Below are 21,594 nucleotides of genomic sequence, written 5' to 3'. Positions count from 1 at the left end.
GAAGAGACTGGCTCGAAACACTGCAGATTAAATGGAAACCAGTATACAGTCTGTCCACGGATAGGGCTCTGGAGCAGAGGGTAGAATTTTTGCGGAAGATGTATCACGAGGTTTTCAAGAGCACCCCGGGTGTCGTCAAAAACTTCGAAGCTCGCATTTTCGCTCTCAGCGCAACACGAACGGGACACAAGACGAAGGACTAGCACAAACAGGCGCTGACTATCAACTGGTTTTTATTGAAGAACGAAAAGTGTATAAATAGAAACAATGAACTACTTATCAATCAACAAACGTTATATGGAAGGCACGGGGGAGGTCAGATAGCTCAATTCCCTCTCGGATAACGTTATAGAGGGGCTGCTGATACATTCTGCGCCATTGTGTTAAATATAAAAAGCTTCCATTACCTCGCGTGTTAAATTATTGTTAAGTGGGAACAGGATGCGCGTGTTCCTGTAATCGGGAACACATTGTCACTTTTTGCACTGGAAAGACGCCTGGGCAAGGGGGTCCCCTTTTTCTCTCCTTTCTGCATGATCCTTTTCATGCCTGCATTGGCATTGTCTCCTGTGGGAGCCTGTGGGAGACAGGGGGTCATTTTTCCTGGTGTTTCCATGCTCCATCAAGCGTTTGTTAACGCACCTGCCAGTCTGGCCAATGTACATAGCACCGCAGGAGAAGGGGACCTGGTATACCAACCCTACCTCGCAAGGTATAGATGGCGACACATGACGCACCTGACAAGCATCCCTCTTGCTCTTGCCGTAGTGCTTCTGATTGACCTGTTTGCACATTGCGCTAAGTTTTCTAGGTGCAGAAAAGACAGACTTCAACGTCGTATCTGCCCGCAACTTTTTTCAGCCCATGTGACAAGCAGTGTGCATACGGGACCACAGCCGGCTTTTTCTTCTTTTTGGCTTCTTTCGGCTGAGCCCCACTCTTGAGCTGCCTAAGAAGTTTCTCCGCTGCCTTTGAATTGAGTTGATCTGGGTACCCGTTCACACGTAACCTGCCTGTTTGTGCCAAAATGCTCTCTCGCGTCCTTTCATGGCAAGATTTCCTGAGAGCTGATTGCAGGCAAGATGCGGCAATGCCTTCCTTTATGAGCTTAGAATGGCCAGACAGGAAGTTTAGCAATGGTTTGGCAGTCCTCGGGCGATACCACCAACACAAGTGTTTTTCCACTTGTGCCAAAATTTCCGCCTTGCTTCGAAGCTCGCGTCTTTGCTAAGGAAGGGGCTCACCGAGTATTCTCAAAAGCACGGCCAATACCGTTTGCCATCAAAGAGGAAGTAGCAAAGGAGTTGCAAAAGCTCGAGCTAGCCGGAATACTAAAGAGGGTCGAAAAGTGACTGGGCAACGCCACTGGTGGTGGTCGCGAAGAAAGGCGGCGCAGGATTAAGGTAATGCGGCGATTACAAGGTCACCGACTTTGACTACAAACGTAGAGTCGCTTACGCGTTGCACTACGACAGCTTCCTCCTGTGACAGGGTTTCCCCTCTCGTAGTCTTGACGAGACCTGTCCCCCGGGCTTCCATCTGCAAGTTCCAAGGTCACGGCCACGGATAATCCTGTTCTAAAAACAAACCATTACCATTTGCCATTGCCGGATGATTTCTATTCCATGCTCCCGGAAGGTAAAATCTTTTGCGTCCTGTATCTATCACAGGCCTATCAACAAGTGCCGCTTGCTGAGGAAAGCAAAGCGTTGCTAACGGTGAACACTCATCTCGAATTATTTCAGTTGCAATTCCTTCCATTCGGCATCTCAAGCGCACCCGCTATCTTTCAGTCGGTAATGGACTAAGATATAAAAGGAATTCTAAAAGAGGGTTGCTATGTCAACGACGTCAACGTCGTAGGCGACAACATAGACGACAGTCAAGAAACCGCGAAAACGGTGCTTCAACGAATGACAAAGCATCAAATGACCGTAAAAGAACAAGTGTGAATTTTTCAAGCAGTCCGTCGTTTAACTTGGACACAAAGTGACAACAGATTGTATTTCTCCAACCGCAACAAATATGAAAACAATCACGGAAACACCTGCGCCCAGCAACGTGACTGAACTGCGAGCTTTATTGGGCCGGCTGAATTTATGCTCAAAATTAATCAAAAATTTAGCTACAGTAGCTGCACCAATGTACGACCTGCTCAAAAAGGACATGAGTTGGGTGCGGACAGACGCATGTTCAAGATCATTCGTGGAAGCAAAGCAGAGTCTCATCTACATCCAAGTTCTGACTTTTTACGACGTGAAAACGCCAATCGGTTTAAGCTGCGATGCGTCCGCCTTTGATCTTGGGGCCGTAATTTTTCACGTCATGCCTAAAGGTTTAGAAAGACTCATCGCATTTTCCTCAAGAATATTAAATGCAGCGGAGCGCAACCATTCGGAAGGCGAGAGGGAAGCCATGGTCATAATTTTTGCATCTTTTGCAAAACAGCGCGAACAACGTAGGACAAGAACAAGAAGGACACCGGTCGAGCGCTGTGTTCTTGTCCCACGTTGTTCGCACTGTTTTACAAAAGATGCATATGTACCATCTCGTCTAACTGAACGCTGTGCCGAATTTTTGGTTTAAGCAGTTTTCATAGACACCTGTACGGGCGCAAATTCATGCTGTATACAGACCACCAACCGCTGTTGGGGATCTTGGTATCGGATAAAATAATTATTTCTTTGGCTGCAGCCAACATTCAGAGTTGGGATATCACCTTATCAGCTTATCAGTACACACTATGCTACAAAAACGGCCAAAGCGTGGAAGTTGCTGACGCACTTTTACGGCTTTCACTTCTGGTCAAACATAAAGATGACACTAAATAATGTCTTGCAGTGTTTGAGTCAACGCCTCTCGCTGCGAGCCAGGTTGCTGCTGCGTGTAAAAGGGACCGCTTTCTTTCCGAAGTCGTACACATCACCTTATCTGGCTGGCCCACGCACCACGTTGTAAATATCCGCCCTTTTTATGTTCGTCGAAACTAACTATCGTGCGATCAAAGCTGCGTGACGTGGGGCCAGCGTGTGATCATTCCCGACGAACTTAGAGAAGCAGTCATAACATTGCTACATGAAGAACACCCTGAAATTCAAATAATGAAAATGCTTGCTAAGTCGTTTGTTTGGTGGACGTTGATTGACAAGAACCTTGAAGACATTGTCCGTCAATGTACAGTGTGCCAAACGAGCATGCTTTCTTGCGAATGCACAAGGACCATTGCTTCCATAGACTTATCCAACTCGTGTTTGGCAAATAGTCTATGTCGATTTCGCCGTAAAAGATGGCTCCAACTTGTTCCTTCTACCAGAATCTTACTCTAAGTGGATTGAAGCAAAATGTTTCTGCAATGCAACGACCCCAAGAACGATGGACTGTCTCAAGGAGATACTTGCAGCGTATGGCTACTCCGAGGAACGAATAAGCAATAACGGACCTCAGTTTACTGCGCAGTTCTACAATTTCACCTCTTCTCACGGGATCCGACACACGCGTACGCCACCGTTTTACGCTTCATCGAACGGGGCAGCAGAGAGGCTTGTTCAAACGACAAAAGCCACTCTACCCAAGCAAGTGCTTCACGATAACCTAACAGGCCAAAACCGAACTCTGCATCAACGACTTAACAACTTCTTGCTTGCTTACTGGAACACCCCGATTTCTGTAACAGGAAAAAAAGCCGGCTGAGCTGTTCCTGACACGACAACCTCGAGCGACGCTTTCACTTCAGAAGCCAAGTTTTGTGCAGGATATGCGCAGCCGTCAAGACAGAGACATCGCAACGAGGGCCGACGAAGGAACCCACAGATGGAAGCTGGTGATACAGTTCTTGTCAAGACTACGAGAGGGGAAAACCTGTCATGGGTAGAAGCAGTCGTAGTGCAACGAGTAAGCAACTCTACTTTTGTAGTCAAATTCGGTTACCATTTTCGTTTTGTGCATATCGACCACTTGAGACCCAGCTGAATATCGGGCCCAAAGATATCATTACATCCGGACGTCGCAAAAAGAAGTGCACCCTGAGACCACCCCAAGTGCCCGTATTCAGCCAGACTTTCCATCAACGCCCTCGGAAAAAGATCCACCTGCTGACTCCATGAGTAGTGGGCCTACTGCGAACCAGCTTGAGGATGTTCGCTTAGAAGCACACATGACACCTCCGCTCGCAGGCAGAGTTACAAGCATAAAGCGCTCTCCATGTACATCTCACTTCAAAAGAACACATCACAATCGCATCACATCATTAAAGAACGAAAGAACGCATCATTTGATGTCACACTCACAACATCACTCGGTAGTCTGTTCCATTCTCTAATGGTTTTCGGAAAAAAAGACATTTTAAACAATTCAGTTTTTGCCCCGAATTCGCGGACTTTAAAAACATGGTCAACACGGTTGGATCTATAAAAAGGCTCCTGCACATACCTTTCGCGTTCAGCCCGAGCAGTTGAATAATAAACAGCATGAAATAGCTTCAGACGCAACTTCTTTCGGCGCGTGTCAAGCAATTCCCAGTTGAGTGCATCCTTCGTACGCGATGCACTGTAACGAGCCCCGCGTGTGCCAGACACGAAACGAGAGGCAATGTTCTGCACCCTCTCCAACTTATTTTTATCTCTAGCAGTAGGCGGGTCCCAGACAGTGCATGCGTAGTCCAGAACCGACCTGACAAAAGTCTTGAATAAAATGTCACGACATGACAGTGGAAAAGTGCTTGCATTTCGGCGAAGAAATCCCAAGTTTCTGCATGCTTTAGCAGAGATATAATCGACGTGACGGCGCCAGCTCAAATCAGGAGTAAAATAAACGCCCAGATATTTAAATTGAAATACCTGTTCTAACATTGTGTTCCTAACAACATATGAAAACACATCAGGGTTTTTCTTTCTTGTAAACTTCATATGGACATTCTTGGACAAATTCAAATTCATATTCCATTTAACGCACCACTCTGAGATTCCGTTCAAATCTTCTTGGAACATTTCCACATCTCGTTCACTAGTGACAACACTATAAAGAACGCAGTCATCCGCAAATAATCGCATTTGAGATACTATTCCGTTACCAATGTCATTCACGTAGAGCAGGAACAATAGTGGTCCCAACACGGAGCCCTGGGGAACACCAGACACAACCTGCACTCTTTGAGACTCGGCGCCATTCATAACCACAAACTGCTGCCGTAAACATAGGTAATCTTTTACCCATGATATCACTTGAGGGCTAATATTGTAAAAAGAGATTTTTTGAACCAGTAAAGAATGCGTCACGGTATCAAAGGCCTTTTTAAAGTCCAAAAACACGCAGTCCACGCTAAGTCGCCTGTCCAGTGCCTCAGCCAGATCGTGCGCAAATTCAGTCAGCTGCGTAGTACACGATAGGCCCCTTCGAAAACCATGTTGACGAGGATTAAACAATGAATGTGCGTCCATATGTGCTGCTATACTGGTGAACAAAATATGTTCGAGTGTCTTGCACGCAACTGAAGTTAGAGATACCGGTCTAGTAATTGGCTTTTTGGGGGAAAGGAAATGGCGCAGTATCTGTCTCATATATCGTTGGACACCTGAACCGCGCCGTAAGGGAAGGGATAAAGGAGGGAGTGAAAGAAGGAAGGAAGGAAGGAAGGAAGGAAGGAAGGAAGGAAGGAAGGAAGGAAGGAAGGAAGGAAGGAAGGAAGGAAGGAAGGAAGGAAGGAAGGAAGGAAGGAAGAGGTGCCGTAGTGGAGGGCTCCGGAATAATTTCGACCACCTGGGGATCTTTAACGGTCTATAATTTGATACAGTGTTGCGAGGGCCAGATTTGTAGATTGGCACAACACTTGCAATTTTCCAGTCATCTGGAAGGCAGGATTCTTCAAGGGATTTTTAAGACAAAAGAAACGCGTGTAGCTTTAATTAAAGAGGAAAGAATGTTCTGTATCGGCCGAGAGGTCTGATAAGATTGTACCGTCAATGACATGTGCCTGGCCGGCAGACAGCATTATCAACAAAAGTACGCTACCGCGTCGAATAAAGAAGTTCTTACATTGCTTCCACTGAATTGGCTGTCTGCTGCTTAGTACAGAACAAGAATAAAGAACGTTACTTTTTCCACCGCGTGTTAACTCTATTACAATTATATTGTACCGGATACAACCGATCTTCACTCCCTACTTATATACCTCGCACAGTTTTCGCCAAATACCCACGGAAGCAGCAGATTGGACAGCCGTCGCTGTAGCTCAGTTGGTGGAGCACCGCACGCGATATTCGGAGGGCGTGGGTTCGGATCCCGCCAAAGCAGTAGATAGGACAGCCCTCGCCGTAGCTTAGTTGGTAGAGCACCAGACGCGAGATTCGGAGGCCATGGGTTCAGATCCCACCAGCGGCATGGTTGATTTTCTGCTGTTTTCTAAGTAATTTTCTTTAAGCCGATTGGTTGGTGCTAAAGTTTAAAAATATAGAAACATTCCCCTGTCCACTTTGGTTTCGTGACAGTTGTCTTCCTTCATATTTTTGTCACGGATCTCCTCGGATAACACTCGGACCGAAAGAATAGACTAGGCGACAGGTGTACCCACAAAGACGCATATTAAACACACCCTGCGTGACAAACGCTAGCAAAAAGACTAACACAAAACACAAAGACTGTCAATACACGCTACCCGGGAACACTGCTACCGGCTTCTACTACAAGCGGTTTACTATTAGCGGTCGGTGTTCGTGCTCACGGTTGGTTCGGTGTGGATGCGGCGTTGTAGGGCCCACTAGCCGGCCTCGAGATGGCGTTCAACGTGCTGCGGCTGGCGTCGCTGGATGCGTCGTACAAGCTCCCGTTCCAAGCGCCCATTGAGGTGATGGCGGAGTTGTTTACGTTGGAGGTACCAGCCGGATGGGTGGCAACAGCGCTGGAGACAGCCCTGACTGTAGCATGTCGTAGCGTCGTCTTTTGACTCCTCGGAACGGGCTCAGGAACGGCAGGAAGTCCGCGGTGCGAAGCCGTCGAACAAGAGCTCACCGGAGCCGTAGCCGGCGTCGCTCTTTTTCAGCCGAAGCGTTCCTCAAACCGCCGGAGCCTCCGCTTCTCTGTTCTTCCCCCTGTGCCTCGCTCTCTCTCGCCCTTTCATAGCCTAGGCGTTAGTCCACGTAATGCTTGTCGTCGTCTTCTCCTTCTTCTATTCTCCACCAATAATCTCTTCCCACCTCACTAAATACTTCCTCTTCATCTTTTTTAGTCTTCGGTTAAACCATGTCGTCCTCATCGCCATTCCCTTCGTCTTCTTCAAACCTCTTTCCTTGATACTTTTATTTCAGACTCCCTATTATATGCGATAACGGCCCCCTCACTCAAGAGATTTTTCGTGAAAAACTTCTCACAACAACCTTATCTTCAAGCCTTCCAGCCAACCGACTATTATCTATGGCGTTTCTGGACCCAGCACACAACACACCGCAGATGTCCAGCACACACTACCAACACAGCACACCAAATGGTTCTTAAGGAACACTAACACACCACTGCCGTTGTCCGTGTGGTGTCCTTAATACACATAATAATGTCCACAACACAGTCCCTTGTATAATCACCTAACAACAACAGCAACAAAAACAACAAGGTATAATCCAGAGGTACCTAGGTCAGCAAGAACAACCAGATACATCCTAGAGATACCTAGAGCTCTTCAGTTGGCTCTACTCATCAAGTCCGCTCCAACGTTATCTCTGTTTTTATTATATTGCACTTGAAATGAGTATTCTTGCAAGGCTAAACTCCACCTTATAACTATACTATAGTTTATTTTGGCGTTGGTTAAGTATTCAAGCGGCTTTTGATCCGTTTAAATTCTGAAATATCTCCCATTAAGATAAATGTGAAATTTCTTTACCTCCACACCACCGCCAAGCATTCATTTTCAACAGAGGAGTAGCTGCGTTCACTAGCCGATAATTTCTGGCTTGCAAAAAAATACCGGATGTAGCATACGATTCTCTTCTTGCAAGAGTACGGCTCCTAAAGCTCGGTCTGATGCATCAGTGCGAAGCACAAACTCTTTATCCAAATTCGGGGCAAGCAGACAGGGCGGTTTTGTCATATTCAATTTAACATCACGATTGCGTTCCCATGGTCAGCAGTGCAATTCATCTTATTGCTTGCACCCTTTTTAGTGAGTTCGACCAGCGGATCGGCTATGTGGGCATAATCGGGAATAAAGTCCCTGTAGTATCAGGCTAAACCCAAGAATGACTGCACTTCTTTCTTGGTCGTCGGTGTCTGGGCTTGCTGTATTTTGACCAAGATGTCGATCGTCGCAATGCGGCCCATCCCCACCTTGTGTCCGAGAAAAGAAATGGCTTCAACGCCTAGCTCACATTTTGCCGCTTTTATGGTCATACATGTTTGCCGAATTCTATCAAATAGTTCTGCCAGCGCAATTATATGCTAATCCCACGTATCTGTTGCCACAAGGGTATCATCAATATAGTGTTCTACATTCTGGAGTCCATCCAAAACATTCCGCATAAGCTTTGTGAATACTGCGGATGCTGTCTTCAAACCATAAGGCATTAATTCAAACTGAAAGAAACCCAATTACAGAGAAGAGGCAGTCTTTATTTTAGAAAAATGTTCCATTGGTATTTGCCAATGTCCTTTGGCTAAGTGAAATTTAGAAGAAAAAAACTTTTGTGAGTCACCTTAGCGAAAACCACATCCAATCCAATCCACCAGATCCTCCGTCACTTGGATACTGTCAATAGTCCTCAATGGAATAGCGTCAGAATAACGAGTGACCAAGCCAACCAGAGTAAGCACATATCTATTGCCTTTGGCGGATACAGGAGAGATTGGCCCCACAATGTAAGTAGCCCCTCTTTGGAATGGTAGGTCGATGGCTGGTGTCTTGCCCAGAGGTACGAGACCAACTCAATTCAATTAAATTTATTTCCCATGCATAAATGGTGAGGGTCGAGGGAAAAAAGCCAGAAATTGTGGCTTGACATGCTCCACGGCCCCTAGATTTGTAGGGCAGCAGGTAACATTCATAGACAAAAATCATTAGAAAATACAATGAGGAAATGAAGCATACACAAAAAATGATGACAAAAAGCAACAAAAAATATACTTCACAAAAAAACATGTCATTAGTTATTCAAATCAGGTCAACACTTTATGGAACGAAAGAGATAAGGAAGCAGTGAAAGCATGGTGAAATCTAAACAGTAGCACATACATCTTGCTATACATACCATAGATTGTGCGGCATGCTGAAATATGCCACAGTTCGCTGTGTCTGCTAGGGTAAACTTCTACATTTAGCGAAAGGTATGCTGTGTAACGCTAGTAATTTACATTTCGTCTTAAGTCCTTCTTATACCTTTCAGCCAGCCTAACATTATACATCTCAGATACTTTTACGGCATTGAACTAGCGGAATTAGTCGCATGTGTTTATATCTGTACCGACATTGAGTATTGCACGTAGAGCCTTCTTCTGCAAAATGTAAATCTTATTTTTGTTGGTACCTGCAGTTGTTCCCCAAACTAAGTGCGCATAGTTTACTTGGGACATAAAGAGCGAACTATACAGGAGAAGTTTAACTTTGCATGGAAGTAACGATGCCGGTTAATGTTACCTGTGACACGAGAAACCTTACTGATGACAGCGTTAACATGATTATCCCAGCTTAGCTGGCTGTTGAAATATACCCCTAATATTTTATTACTGTCTACAATTTCTATCGTTTCCAGACCTAGCTTAAGATCGCATAGTATAATAATGTTTTTATTTTTTGGTTTGAATATAATAGCCTTAGATTTAGTTACATTAATTTTAAACTGTTTATTTAGGGGCCATTGCTGGAGTTTACTTAGTGTCCTATTTGCCTCGTTTATCACATCTTCACATACATTTGATGAGAAGAACTGTGAGACGTCATCTGCTTACAGAACACACTTCGCATGCAGGCATTTGCTAACGATATCATTTATATATAGGTTAAAAGGAAGCGGTCCAAGGATGCTTACCTGAGGTACGCCAGTAGTTACTTTTTTTACTGAGGACTGACAGCTATTAATACGTACAAACTGAAAGCGGTATGCAAGATATGACAAAATAAGCGCATGAAGACGACTCCTAAAGGCGTAGTCGAACAGTTTTGCCAAAAGTATATTATGACTGATGTAGTCGAAATCCTGCGAAAAATCTATTAAAACACCAAGGGTAAGTTTCCTTTCCTCGAAACCCTCTAAGATATACTCTTTTTGGCTTAGTAATGCTGTCTCGGAAGATTTATGTTTGAGAAAACAAAACTGCGAATCTCTTATTATTTGGTGTTTGTCACAAACGTATGATATTCGCAAGTGGGTAATTTTTTCCAGTCCTTCAGAAATGATTGGCAGCACGAAAACTGGCCTGCAATTTCAAACACAAAGCTTACCACCTGTCTTATACAAGGCGGTCACTTTAGCAGTTTGCATGCGCCGTGGGAACACTCCGCATTCAAAACCTAAATTAAATATATGTGCTAAAATTGGGGCTAGAATATCTAGCACATGCTTCAAAGGCCTTATCACCAGATCATCCGCATCGTGGCATCTGTTGTTCTTGTTCAAAAATGCAGTGAATACTTCAGAACATGTAGTAGGACTTAGATACATAGAATCGCTGATTTGCCTGATGAGATCATCATAGGACATGTTTGACGAACTTTGGAATTCTCGGGTAACGAAATATTGATTGAACGCCTCTGCTAGTTCCTGCCCATTTACTCTTCTTCCTTGAATAAGTACTTCCTGAGGAGAGCTAGGCTGCGATGTACGTACAACAATTTTGTTTATCTGGTTCCATAACTTTCGGGAATCACCATCGCATGATTCGAATTTTCCGTAGTAATACGAATCTCTAGCATGCCTTAACTTTTTATTTAGCTTATTTCTGAGGAAATTGTATCTTGCTAATAGCTCGCGGTCACATGTTTTAATGAAGTCTTGGTACATTTCTTTCTTTAGATTGTGTCTCTGAGCACTTGTGACGTCATCCACTCCTTGCGCCCTTTTCGAGGTCCCCGTGCGCCTTGTACGGAAAATGTTCGATTTCGACGTGTGTCACAAAGAACACGTCAGATCAGGTTATATCTGAAACAGCCTGTCTGAAAGAAGCGAGGTTTTTCTCAGTTATCTCTTGTAGAAAGCAACCACGTGCTGGTTTTTTTCTTTGGGCCTGATTTCACCCAAAGCACTATTGGGAAATGGTCACTAATGTCATGATGAAAGACAGCGGACACAATGCACTTTTCAGCAAAATCAGTAATAAAAAGGTCAATAAATGATTCTGTATGCATAGTAACTCTAGGAGGTGTACCAATTGTGTTAATGCAGCAATTTGCGGAGAGCAGCAGAATAAAATCTTTTGATGTGCTACTATCGGAAAGCAGATTTACATTACAATCGCCGCCTAGAATGACACTGAAGTTGTTAGAGTTCACAAAATTAAAAAATATGTCAGCGAAAGAAAAGAATTCAGCAATGCGGCCATCAAGAGGGCGGTAACAAACTGCAATAATAGTGCGGTAAAAATTTAAGCAAACCATTTCGTCGTCACATGTGACACAACAAAATCTTCGTACTAGGTCACAATTTATGCACTTTATTACTAAAGCACAAACACCGCCACCTCGATTCAGTGATCTATACATGAAAAACGAGTTGTACCCGGGCATATTAATTACTTCATCACAGAAGTACCAGGTTTCCGTAATCATAAACACTTCAAATGTATCTAATTTATTAAACAGGTACTCAGGATAAGCAGTTTTATTCACGGCAGACTGCGCATTCACATGGACGCAATGAATTGAAGTGTTTGTTAATATTTCAATACATTTTACTTCACTCGTGGTGATTTGATAAGGCTGGTTGATAAGGCTGCGCACTTCTAGATTGCTAATGCTTGCGGCGCCCTGACCCAGTGGTCCGTGGTTTCATACTGTGCTCTACTTCGCTTTCTTAGTTTTTTTATCCTAATTCAACGATGTCGTTGCTATCATTCTCCCAGACGAAAAGACAACCATTAATTAGGAATTTATCATACGTCAGCCTCACTTATTCTTTCCTGTCACGATTTTCCTTGGTTCCATTCCACAGCTTTTTTCCTTACCTCTCGGACACTTTGTGAAAAATCTTCGCTGATTGAACAGGTAGATGCTTTAAGTTTAGAACACTCCTTTAAAATGTTCACCTTATCACGGTAGTCTAGTAACCTAAAGATCACAGGTCTATCTTTGCCTCCATTGTCGGCCTTTCGCCTACCGTGCCGATGTATTTTTCAATACCTGAAGCCGTCACGTTTAGCTTATCTTCAAGAATATCTTTTGTTACTATAGTCTAAAGTTGTTCGTCAGACTCTTATTCTTGTTGCACTATGCCAAAAACAATCAGGTTTGATCATGGGCTTCAATTTTCTAAATCACCAATTTTTTTTGGTCATTAAGGACAGCTGTTGCTCCAATTCAGTTACATTTTTTCACATTCAATGATTTTTCGTTAAGGCTACCTATCTCTTCCAGCTTCTTTTCAATACCGTTGAGCTTCTGGTTCGTTACATTTTTTCCTTTTTTATTTCCTGTATGTCGGCTGCAATCAATTTCAATTGCTCCTAAATCGAATTACTTGGTCCGGGGTTTGCCTCGATATCGCCCCCCAGGAGCAACAATAACCGCAGTGAAACACTTAAACTACACATCCAGTCAAGCACGGGTTGTGGGCATGGCAGCAAAGAAGGCAAATATTGCTGCTATGAAAGCATTTCCCGAAGCGTTTGCTCAACTGGATAAAGAAGACAAATGGGTTTGCAGCCTTCATCCTGGTATTGCCGCCACGCCCACTGCCGCGTGCTTCGTGGCACGCCTCTTTTATACAGTCGGGTGTTCCTGCTGCGATGCTCCGGCCGCTTCCGTAGACGAAGCAGTGGCGCCTCTGGGAAGGCTGTGGTAAAAATCTTATAGTACGGCCTCTTCTTGGAATCTTGGAATACTTGACGTGACGACGGGATCGATTCAAGCAGCCGTACTGTCCGATAACGGTGGGCAGTATAACGTCGGTGGCTGCCCCAACAGCAGGGGAAGCAATCCGACTAGAACATGGATAAAGAAGACAAAATGGTTTGCTGCCCTCATCCTTGTGTTGCCGCCGCGCCCACTGCCGCGTGCTTCGTGGCACACTTCTTCTATACAGTCCGGTGTTGCTGCTGCCGATGCTCCTGCAGCTTCCTCCTCCCTTCGGGACTGTGCGCTGGCACACGACACATAAGCGAACAAAGCGCTTAACGTCACTCCGAACACCAGACCAAAAAAACTCCTTGGTTATCCTAGACACCGTTTTTTGAACACCCTGCTGTCCGGCCATAATGTCATGTCCTAAGCATACCACTGTCTCGCATATCTATCGGTAACACCAGCTGTCGGACCCGCCTCCCTGCGCTAACAATGCATTCCCTGTGCAGAAGACCACTTAACAATTTATACTCGAATGACGTACGACTCTTTTTTCTTTTCACTTTTTCCCCAACTCTTTCGAAACAGGCTTTCAAGCTCAGGTTTTGTCTTTGCCTAATTGCAATTTCGCACGGTGTTACGCTCAGGCACCTAGTATCAGGAGTAGAGAGCGGACGCTGCGTTGCTCGGGCTGTCGCTTGAGCTCTTATCTCCTCTGACGACGAGAAACTGACTGCACCCGTCTGAGCTGTCGCGGGCCTTTCCTCCTTTAGATATTCTTCAACGTCGAGCATACTCTCCTAGGGATCGGGGTGTTCGTCACTTCTTGCACTCGTAATGTTTCGCAAGATGAGTCATAGATGGGTTGCTCTACGCATTTTTACACTACCTGTCTAGTAAAATATGGCGTGGACAATAGAATCCAGGCTTCAGGTAGGAACCTTACTGTGCTATCTACAAGATTGACGGCTGACGCTTCCCCTGTAAGATCCTCGTCCTTCACCAGGCTTCTCCGAACCAAAACCGTGTTGGCTCCGTTGTCTCTAAGAACCAATATAGGATGGTCCCCTATTTGCTCAACCACCATCGGCATCGCTGCTTTCGACTTGGGTGTTGCACTCACCACCTCATTTCTCAGCGTTGTTTGCTCTCCTTTTAGCTGTGGAACTTCAGGTGGTGTTACAAGTTCTGCTCGAGAGTCCACAACGCAAGCAGCTCGGTCCTACGTTCTGTATCGGCACTCATCCAGAATATGACCCCTCCTCTTGCAACCTTGACACACAACCTGTGTTTTTTGGGCAGCGCTACTAGTCCGACAGTCAACTGTACGGTGCCCGATCTTGCCACAAAGAAAACACCTTACTAGCGCCTTAGATGTACCGCCATATGCTCTTGGGTTTGTCGCATCTGTCTCCAAGACCTTTTGTTTTCCTTCCTTTCCTTTCTCATATTTATCAGGCCTTGAGCCTCGAAAAATTGGTCTGAAGTGTCGGAAAACTCTTCCAGTGAACACATCTTTCTTTCAGAAATAGCGCAAGGTTTGGACTTGAAAGTGCTAAAAACTGCTCTGTCACAGGATTGTCATGTACCCCTTCAAAATTCTTTTCTGTATTTGATATATCAAGCCACCTATCGAAATAATTTGTCAGCCTGCAGAAAAAGTGCTTAGCGGTTTAAGAATCCTCGAGTTTCGCGGTGCGAAATTTTTTGCAGAAACCCTCTGACGTAAACCTAAATCGTTGAAGGAATGCCTTTTTGACTTCCTCGTAGCCCATGGATTCAGCAGCAGGCATCCTTCCAAACACATTCAGCGCTTCCCCGACTAAACGCATGCTCAACCCCGTGGTCCATTCACTACTTGCCCAGTCGTGCCCCAAAGCTATCCGCTCGAATGATTGCAGATATGCGTCCAAATGATCTCTTTTGTCATCAAAAGGAACCATCAGCTTTCTTGGATAAACTCATGCCGATCTAAGATATACTCTATCCGCTAAGAAACGCTGATTACGGTCCGTGATCTCCTCATATCCTAGCTCGACATTCGCCTGTTTCCACAAAAGAAACTCCTTCTTTTTTTCTATACTTCTTTTCTCCTGTTATTGTGCTTCGCGAGCTATTCTAGCCCCTCGCTCTTCTACCTCGGCAGCGTCTGCGCGTGCTTGCGCCCTTTTCTCTCTCTGCCTCTTTGCCTCCTCCTCATAGAGACGCATCGGCTCTTCCTTGCTTAATCACAGCTTGGGCGTCAGTTTTAATGCTTTGGCCAAATCCATCCTTTCTGCTGTCGAGAGATCGGAAAGATAGACACAAAGCAAAAAGAAAAAAGGAAATGAACCACGCTACAGGCTCGCCACTTATATTTGTCACGGAAGTCCCCGGATAACACTCGGACCGAAAGAACGGACTAGGCGACCGGTGGTCCGCACAGGCGCACACTAATACACCGTACGTGACACAAACGCTAGTACACAAAACTAACAAAACACAAAACACAAAGGCTATCAATACACACGACCCGCGAACACCGCTACCAGCGTCTACTACCAGCGTTCTACTGTTAGCGGTCGGCGTTTGTGCTCACGGTTGGTTCGGTGCGGATGCGGCGTTGTATGCGTCCAGTAGCCGGCGTCGAGATGTTGTTCTACGTACTGCGGCTGGCATCGCTGGCGGCGTCGCTGATTGCGTCGTACAAGCTCCCGTTCCAAGCGCCCTTCGAGGTGATGGCGGTGTTGTTGGCGTTGGGGCACCAACCTGATGGGTGGCAACAGCGCTGGAGACACTCCTAGCCGTAGCAGGTGGTAGTGTCCTACGTTGATTCCCCGGAATAGTCACAGGAAATGGCAGGAAGTCCGCGGTGCGAAGCCGCAGAAAAAGAACTCACTGGAGCAGCAGCCGGCGTCGCTCTCTTCCAGCCGTAGCGTCCCTTACTCTCCGGAGCCTCCGCTTCTGTTCTTCTCCCCGTGCCTCTCTCTCTCTCCCTTTTATAGCCTTGGCGTTAGTCCACGTAATCCTTGTCCTCCTCTTCTCTTTCTTCTCTTCTATACCAAACACCTCTTCCCACCTCACTCAGTACTTCATCTTCTTTAGTCTTCGGTTAATCCACGTCGTACTTATCGGCAGCCTCTTCGTCTTCTTCAAACCTCTTTCCTTTATACTTTTCTTTCAGACTCCCTATTATATGTGACTTGTTTGTCAAACTATCCCCTCATTTCATTTGCCTTCTCTGCTAATTGCTTAACGAGGGTCGCGGTTCTGGCAATCTTGATGCCATAGATAGCTGTCACTGATCTCCCCGGAGAACACTCGGACCGAACGAATGGACTAGGCAGCAGGTGTACACACACAGACGCACATTTATTGCCCCCTACGTGGCACACACACTAGAACACCAAACTAACAAAACTAACACAAAACACAAAGGCTATAAACACACACGACCCGTGCACACTGCTACAAGCGTCTACTACTAGCGTTCTACTATTAGTTGTCGGCGTTCGTGCTCACGGTTGGTTCGGTGCGGCTGCGGCGTTGTATGGATCCTGTAGCAGGCGTCGAGGCGGCGTTCGGCGTGCTTGGGCTGGCGTTGCTGGCGGCGTTTGACGTGCTTGGGCTGGCGTCGCTGGCGGCGTCGCTGGCTGCGTCGCACAAGCTCCCGGTCCAAGCGCCCGTGGAGGTCATGCCGGTGTTGTTGGTGTTGGGGGCACCACCCGGATGGGTGGCTACAGCGCTGGAGACCCTCCTAGCCGTAGCATGTGATAAAGTCTTCCGTTTACTTGCCGGAACGGGCTCGGGCAAGGCAGGAAGTCCACGATGCGAAGCCGTAGAATCCGAGCTCACCGGAGGAGTAGCCGCCCTCGCTCTCTTCCAGCCGAAGCATCCCAGACCCGCCGGAGCCTCCGCTTCTCTGTTCTTGCCCCCCCCCCCCGCGCCTTCCTCTCCCTCGTCCTTTTACAGCCTTGGCTGTAGTCCACGTAAGCCTTCTCGTCGTCTTCTTCTTCTCTTCTCCACCAATCATCTCTCCACCTCACCGAATGCTTCATCTTCATCTTCTTTATTCTTCGGTTAATACACGTCGTCTTCTTCGCACCTATTTGCTTTAAAATTTAATTTATGCTCCTTAATATATGTGACAGTAGCATAAGAGGGTTCTCGCAGAGTTTCCGCCCTCGCCGTTAGATGACGTTTTACGTCACACTCGCAGTATTAAAGACATGCTACATCCACTGCTGTGGACGAGGGTGGCGCTGGTGGACACTCTCAAGGTTTGCTTACACGCAAAATATAAATACCCACGAAAGCAGCAGATTGGGCATCTGTTGCCGTAGTTCAGTTGATAGAGCACCGGACGCGATACTCGGAGGTCGTGGGTTCAGAACCCACCACCGGCATGGTTGTTTCTTCTGCTGTTCTTTTAATTTTCTTTAAACCAATTGATTGGCGCTAAATTAAAAAAAAAGGAAACATTCCCCTGGCACCTCGGTTTCGTGACTGTTGGCTTCCTTAATATGTGTATACATATTTCAGGAAGCAAAATTCGGCAGTCGTTTTATCTTCTAATAAAAGTATTCCTTCATTGGGCAGTAATTATATGGTGTAGGAACAGCGCTAGGAACAGGACAGAAGTCAAACATGGAAGCACAGGGACGGGCGCTGTGCTTCCATGTTTGACTTCTGTCCTGTTCTTAGCGCCGTTCCTACACCATGCAATACCAACTAGCCCGTGAACTCGCTCTCCTAAAGTAACTATAAATATATATATATATATATATATATATATATATATATATATATATATATATATATATATATATATATATATATATATATATATATATATATATATATATCACATTGTCCACAGTCGAACAAAGCGATAAATAATTCTAAACTGCCGCGCTCCTCAATTCTTTCATAAGTGGAATTCGTAATTGAAAACACCGTTTTTTTCACATAATTACCCGTAAATTATACCAAATGCGTCGCTAGTAAACATGCTGAATGCAGACGGCAGACAGAGAGTGAAGCAGGTTCATTGAGACGCAGCATTAAAGAGCCCTGAATCTCCTACGCCAAATTCACGAAAATCATCTGGTGCGTCAGCTGGTCCAAAGGTAGTAGAAACGTCACCTTTGGGAAGAGAGGAGTATACTTGGTGAGGCAGCCTATTTCGGCATTAAAGGCTTCCATTAGAACACGGACAACCTACTGTCGATCTGCTCTGCGTCTGTCAGTGGAACTGCTGCTTGGCAATGGCCCAGCGTCTAAATTTCTATGCCGTCACACTCAGGAGTAGATCTACCTTACTGTGGTATGTGACATCAGTTACCAGGTTCAAAGCCTAAGCGACACATACAGACGCCTCACTTGTTACGCAGTGTTCGCTCTCAATAGAGCCCATCGGCTCCAGCGGCCATTGGTCTTCCGGTTCTTGAAGCAAATCCGGTGCGTGTCACCATGTGGAGCTCTACAGTATCTTTTCACAGGAAAACCAACAAGTTCTGCCTTGGTTATCTGTTACGTGGTTGCGTATCAATGGCCTCCACTTGACAGAGTTACTTCATACACACCGAGCGCAAAAGTAGGGTTCGTCCTTGTGTAGTACTCAACCATGGAACTCGGACAGCTGCCGTATAAGTGCTTAAGCGACAGAGACCATGTAATCAGTACACCCACCCCAATCTTTAACTAGCTTGCGCGACACTCCCGTTTTCTGTCGCCCAGCACCTTGTCGCGTATCAAACTTGTGGAAAGGTCATCATTACGCAAGGGCTTGGTGAGCCTCTGGTTAGACTGATTTTTTTCCAAGTTACTGCACTGTAACGCACGGGAGCACAGGAAAAGAGGAAGCTGTGCGCTATAGTTAAACATTTGGGCGGCTGTACTCCCAGAAGCACTGGAAGAGGCAAAGCCGTAAGCGTGGCCACACGCAACTTCATAAGAAGCAAGCATGCTTGTCTATGAATGTGCGAAATGGCCTAGACTTCAGCACTATATGCAAGTCGACTTGCATCGCAAACTTGATGTACTTTCGGGACGCCGGGTAGCTTCCTTCCGCTCCCGTTGAAATGCGGGATTGCAAGCGCTTCAGTTTTCTGGAGCTGTCTGACCTACTCATCGCATTCGTAGCGGAGGCGTTCGGGGATGGCCAGACTGCAATCGACTGCATGTGACCAAATTTTTATGAAGAAGATGCACATTGAAATGATGAAAGGGCTAAGAAATCCCACTTTAGATTTTGGGACCAAATATTTAAAACAGGTAACAAGTGGGGTCCTTAATACAGAACTTTACGGTAAGCAAAAAGAGTAATTAATACGTGCACCATAGCAAACTATTGCCTGCAGCAGGTCCGCAAAGCCGTGCCCGCGGGTGTCAGAGCGAGCTGCCTGGTTTTTCTCTGGCTTGAAGCCAAGACGATGCAAAACATGTAGTAGCTTTACTTTTTTGTCAGTAAAATCAACTGGTGGAGAGTTTTCCTCCTTAACTCGAGAAAACAAAACTTTAAAAAATTGTCAGATTGCTGAGCGTCAAATGTGGATGTTCTTTCGTGGAAAGAGCTTTTGGTGGCCACATACTTTATTGCAGAGTAGAAATCAGGTCTGTGCAGTTGCAGCTCTAGTGAGCAAGATTTTCTCGAATGAAGGCATACATTGTAATTTCCTCTGAAAGTTTTTTTTTTTTACTCTTGTGACGACGTGGAGAAAGCAAAGAGCGTTTCTTCGTGGGGAGCACGGTGGCCTTAAAACACACTGAATCGGTTACTTGAAGTCAATATCTAGCGTGATTTGTTGCCCGGAACAACGACTGCCTCTTCAAGATTAGTCAAATGGACGCCATAAAACTTACATCTTCTCCGTCAGTCGCGGGCACGCCTGTTTGTTTTCTGGCGACATGTGTCGCTTTTTGGCTCCTCACGCTGGCGGGAAAAACTTCCCGTATTGCGAACTCCTTAAACTCTAAGGACAGGAAGTGTCATAACCTATGATTTTCGTTTTTCTCTTCCCAGATCCGGATCCACCGTCGAATATTTCCACAGTCGGGAAGTCCCCATTATTGACACTTCTCCGTTGGGATGCGCCGAGGATTGCGACGGGTACCATCGATGCCTATTGGGTGAAGGTTTGCGACGACTTTACCACATGCTCTGAGAATACTGCCTATGCCTGCAAGCTCTTTGAGACACCACAGGCCTCATTGGAATTCGCTACTACAGTCAGCAATGATTATTGCGTTTTCATCACGGCCACTGCGCGATGCGGCGGGGACGTCCTGAGAAGTCAGACTGCTACTGTAGAGATCAAAACTGCTTCCTTCGGTGAGAGTCTTGTTTTTTTTCTGTTTGATTATGTTTTCCTTATGACGTTTTTTCTTGGAGGGAGGGGGGCGGGCTGGGTGCGGACGGGACAGTTGGAAAATAGGAAAACAAAATTTATTAACTTTATAGATTTCCAGCTATAGTTTTGTTTGCTTTATGCTTCATCTGCATCTAGACATCTTTCAGACATTTCTTTTATACATTTTTAGACGCTTAATTTTTAAACATTTTTAGACATTTTCACCTATTTTACATGCGTTTGGAAGATGCGGGTATTGTTCAAAATTCTATTTGCGAAATAATATTTGTATATTATAAACATCTGACGACTAATTCAGTTTCAGTATTATTGTAAAGAATCCGCACATCACACTCTGCTATCAAAAAATAGCATTGCATGCGTCATATTCGCATTTATTACCTCAGTTTTGTTGTTTTCATTACTTAATTATGGCCATATATACAAAATTATCAAAAGAAATTTTAGAGGTTTCTTACCGTTCATCAAGGATCATTTAATTTTCGTGTTCATTACATTCACATTAGGCCAGTAAATGAGTGCCTCTAAGACGAATGTGGGAAATAAATCATGAACTCTTCGCCCGTTATAGTTGTGGTGAGGGGATAAGACATTCTTGTGAATAGCTTCTCGTGATCTACTACGGCGTTAACCTTTTTTTTTTTTACTGAAACGCATGTACTCTACCACAGCAGTATTTGGCATGGCCTCTGATCATAATTGCTGTGGTCAGAATGTTGTTAAGGGAGTGCTATTTTTGAAGTGAACATTTCATGAATTAATAGAGCAGACGTATGCACAAAACCATTTTAAAAATAATAAAGGCATCAAATAATAAAGGCATATATATATATATATATATATATATATATATATATATATATATATATATATATATATATATATATATATATATATATATATATATATATATATGTGTGTGTGTGTGTGTGTGTGTGTGTGTGTGTGTGTGTGTGTGTGTGTGTGTGTGTGTGTGTGTGTGTGTGTGTGTGTGTGTATACACACACATGATCAGGAGAACGAGGTGAATGCGTCTCGGGCTCGGCAAGCGGACGCAAGCTGGATTCAGTCGGCCGTGGTGGTCTGAATAAACCACCGGTCGTAACATCTCGGTGGAGGTGTGGGGTAAATGCCTTCACAAGAAAAGACGTATGCCCCTTCTCTCGAATTGACGATGCTATCGACTGCCTTTTTTCATCCTCCTACTTCTCCTCTATTGACCTCCTTTCGGGGTATTGGCAACTCCCTGTGCATCCTACAGACAAGGAA

At 45.2% G+C, this 21,594-nt stretch overlaps 1 protein-coding gene across 1 annotated transcript in view; it reads left to right on the top strand.

Moving 5' to 3' along the window:
• LOC144103952 (uncharacterized) overlaps nt 1-21,594 on the top strand; it is an 86,399-nt gene that overhangs the window by 34,179 nt on the left and 30,626 nt on the right. The window contains exon 7 of the mRNA XM_077636677.1: nt 19,977-20,285. Within this exon, the coding sequence (XP_077492803.1) occupies nt 19,977-20,285 (309 nt within the window). The remainder of the gene's footprint in view (nt 1-19,976; nt 20,286-21,594) is intronic.

The sequence above is a fragment of the Amblyomma americanum genome, chromosome 9, assembly GCF_052857255.1.
Source record: "Amblyomma americanum isolate KBUSLIRL-KWMA chromosome 9, ASM5285725v1, whole genome shotgun sequence".
In the NCBI taxonomy this organism is placed as follows: domain Eukaryota; kingdom Metazoa; phylum Arthropoda; class Arachnida; order Ixodida; family Ixodidae; genus Amblyomma; species Amblyomma americanum.
Note: the sequence above shows the minus strand (reverse complement) of the source record. Positions and strands in the feature narration are given on the sequence as shown.